General features: G+C 39.3%; 1 protein-coding gene across 1 annotated transcript; it reads left to right on the forward strand.

Moving 5' to 3' along the window:
• Positions 1-448: 448 nt before the first annotated feature.
• On the forward strand, positions 449-1,786 carry LOC107799395 (EID1-like F-box protein 3). Its single transcript, XM_016622506.2, has one exon. The coding sequence runs from the start codon at positions 545-547 to the stop codon at positions 1,463-1,465; it is 921 nt and encodes a 306-aa protein (XP_016477992.1). The 5' UTR covers positions 449-544; the 3' UTR covers positions 1,466-1,786.
• The last annotated feature ends 799 nt before the right edge of the window (positions 1,787-2,585 follow it).

Genomic DNA, 2,585 nt, shown 5'->3' on the forward strand with positions numbered 1-2,585 from the left:
TGGTTCGAAAAAAACGAACTACATATGTCTTAACTTTTGAGAAAGTGAGGATCTTATTTCTTGAAAGAACGTAGATCAACCACTTCCATCTCAAGCACTTCAAAAATATCTTTCAATTAAATTACTACAAAAAATTCAAAAGATACCGTTTATTATAATACTCAATATATAATAGGACATGCTATCTATCTTTTTCAGTCGGTACGGTATAACAATTCCAAAAAATTAAACGTGTAAGCTTGTATCAATACACACTTGGAACCATATCACTTGCTGAAAGCGCTACAAATATTTATATTATTCTAGATATTCAGAGCCGTGACACGTATTCCTTGAGATATTTTCGAGCCCCAAAAAATATGGTTAATTAGAGACACGTGTCGCCTAGATCCTCACTTGCTTCCACACACTTACTTTGACCCTAAGAAATATCATATCCACAATTGTCCCTATCATCCAATGATACAGCTCCACGTAGCAACATTTTTCTTTTTTGCGGGTAATGATAGGCAGTTTATTTATCTATTCGTAGCCATTTATATAAATGCCTTTGCCAGTAGCCGACCAGATACCCGTCGGAAAAATAAGAATGAGTGACAACCACAGTAAAAAACGGCTGTTTAATTCAGCCGGAGACTCGTCGGAATCGGAAGGTTCTGGAATCTACGATGAGAGGATTCTCATGCCCGTCTTTGCGTCAATTAATTGGGATATCCGTACACTCTGTCAAATGTCGTGTGTTAACAGAAAACTCCGTGCAGTAGCAAAAAGGATTCTCTGGAGAGAGATGTGTGTGTATCGCGCTCCGCAAATGATAACGGCGTTAACAGACGGTTCGCCTAGCGGTAGAATTGGCGGCGGATGGCAAGCTATGGCTAAATTGATGTTTTTCTGCAACGGCTGCCGGTCCAGCCGACATTTTCAAGTGGGCGAACCGGCACCGGGTCACTTCGTGAAAACGTCCCGATTTTCAAAAACGTCCGGTCGGAGTTTTCTGGTGAAGAAATGTAGAAATGATTTGCTGTACGTAAGTGATCCGTGTGAGCATCCAACTGGGGATAAGGATGACGATTTGGGGATATTTAGAGGGGTATTTTGGGGATTTATGAGGTCTAGGACAAGGGCGTGTTTGATTAGAAGACAGGTGGAGCTTGAAGAGAGGATTAAATGTCCGTTTTGTGGGGCGCGGGTTTGGAGTATGACGGCGGCCCGGCTCGTTCCTAAAAGCGCGGCGCGGCGACTTGGTTCGATGGAGAGTGGGTTAGAGTACTTTGTGTGTGTGAATGGGCATTTACATGGAGCTTGTTGGTTGGTTCCTTTATCGTCTGATGAAGGCGAAGAAAAAGTCGGCGATGAAGATGAAGATGAAGGCGAAGATAGCAGCGAGGAAGCTTTTGACGGCGATTATTTTTATCGCGGGAATCAGATTGTAAGAAATGGACAAATGGGTCTCTCAATGGTCTAAAATCGGGCGGGCTTCTTGATGGAAGAAATCGATCGCCAGACAAAAGCAAATGCAAGATTTAAACTTTATAGGTTCAAATTTCATTTACCGTTGATTCCATGAACCCATAATTTATGAGCTAGATCCACCACCAGACGTGCTTTGCCGGCAGCTATTTTTCGACCTGGCGCCATACAGGTATACAAGTTCCTGATCATCCCCTGAATTTCCAACCAGGAATTTCAAAAAGAGAGAAAGAGAAGGAAGAAGGGGTGGGGGGTGGGGGTTTATTTTTGTAGTTCAGCCTGTTTTTGAATAAAGAACTGAATCCGGATTTTTAGTTTATTTGGTGGTTTTTTCGGTTTGGTCTCAGTTTATAATTTATTATTGGCTTAAATTTCTGCGTTAAGAATAATTTTTTCTGTTCGCCACTAAATTCCAGTGCAAATTTGTGGCTTCAACAGTAGCCAATTAATTGAGTTTACAATCTATGTCCAGAAAGGGTAAGAGAAAAAGAAAACATTGCGAGATAAGAAGTCCAAAAGAAAGAATTTGAAAGTTAAAAGGAGGAAAAACGTCAAATTGAAACACGAGTGAAACAGGAAAAAACCAAACCTAGTCAATTTAACTTGTTTTGTACGTACATGAAACAAACAATCAAAAACTTGAGCTGCAATAGCTGAAATCTAACTGAAAAGAACCGACGTGCACACTTGGCGTTTGGTTAAGCAATTAACTATTTGAAATTCCTTTGCAAACAATTGTACTCCATTTAATTTTGCTCCCCTAGTAATTGATTGATTGATTTACTAAGGGATGCATTTAAACGCTATCAAGACAAGCATTATTTGCTAACATGTGCCAATAAGTGTCTACGGAACGGCAATAACAATATCGATATAACAATATGATTTATGAGTACGGTATGAGATTCCGTGCGAATTAGCCAACGTTTAAGATTTTGACTAGGTGGGGCTAAGAAATGAATGCACGATGTGCATTTTAACTATATATATTTCTTTCACTTAATTTTTTTGAACAACATATATTTTCGCATTGTATTTAAATTATTTAAATTGATATAGTGACAAGTGTATGTAAGTATTTTTCGTGCAGCAAAATTAGCAAACAAATTTGGTCG

The sequence above is a fragment of the Nicotiana tabacum genome, chromosome 8 (assembly GCF_000715075.1).
Source record: "Nicotiana tabacum cultivar K326 chromosome 8, ASM71507v2, whole genome shotgun sequence".
Classification (NCBI taxonomy): Eukaryota; Viridiplantae; Streptophyta; class Magnoliopsida; order Solanales; family Solanaceae; genus Nicotiana; species Nicotiana tabacum.

Coding starts and splice junctions, on each gene's coding strand:
- LOC107799395 (XM_016622506.2), top strand. CDS start 545: ATGCCTTTGCCAGTAGCCGACCAGATACCCGTCGGAAAAATAAGAATG.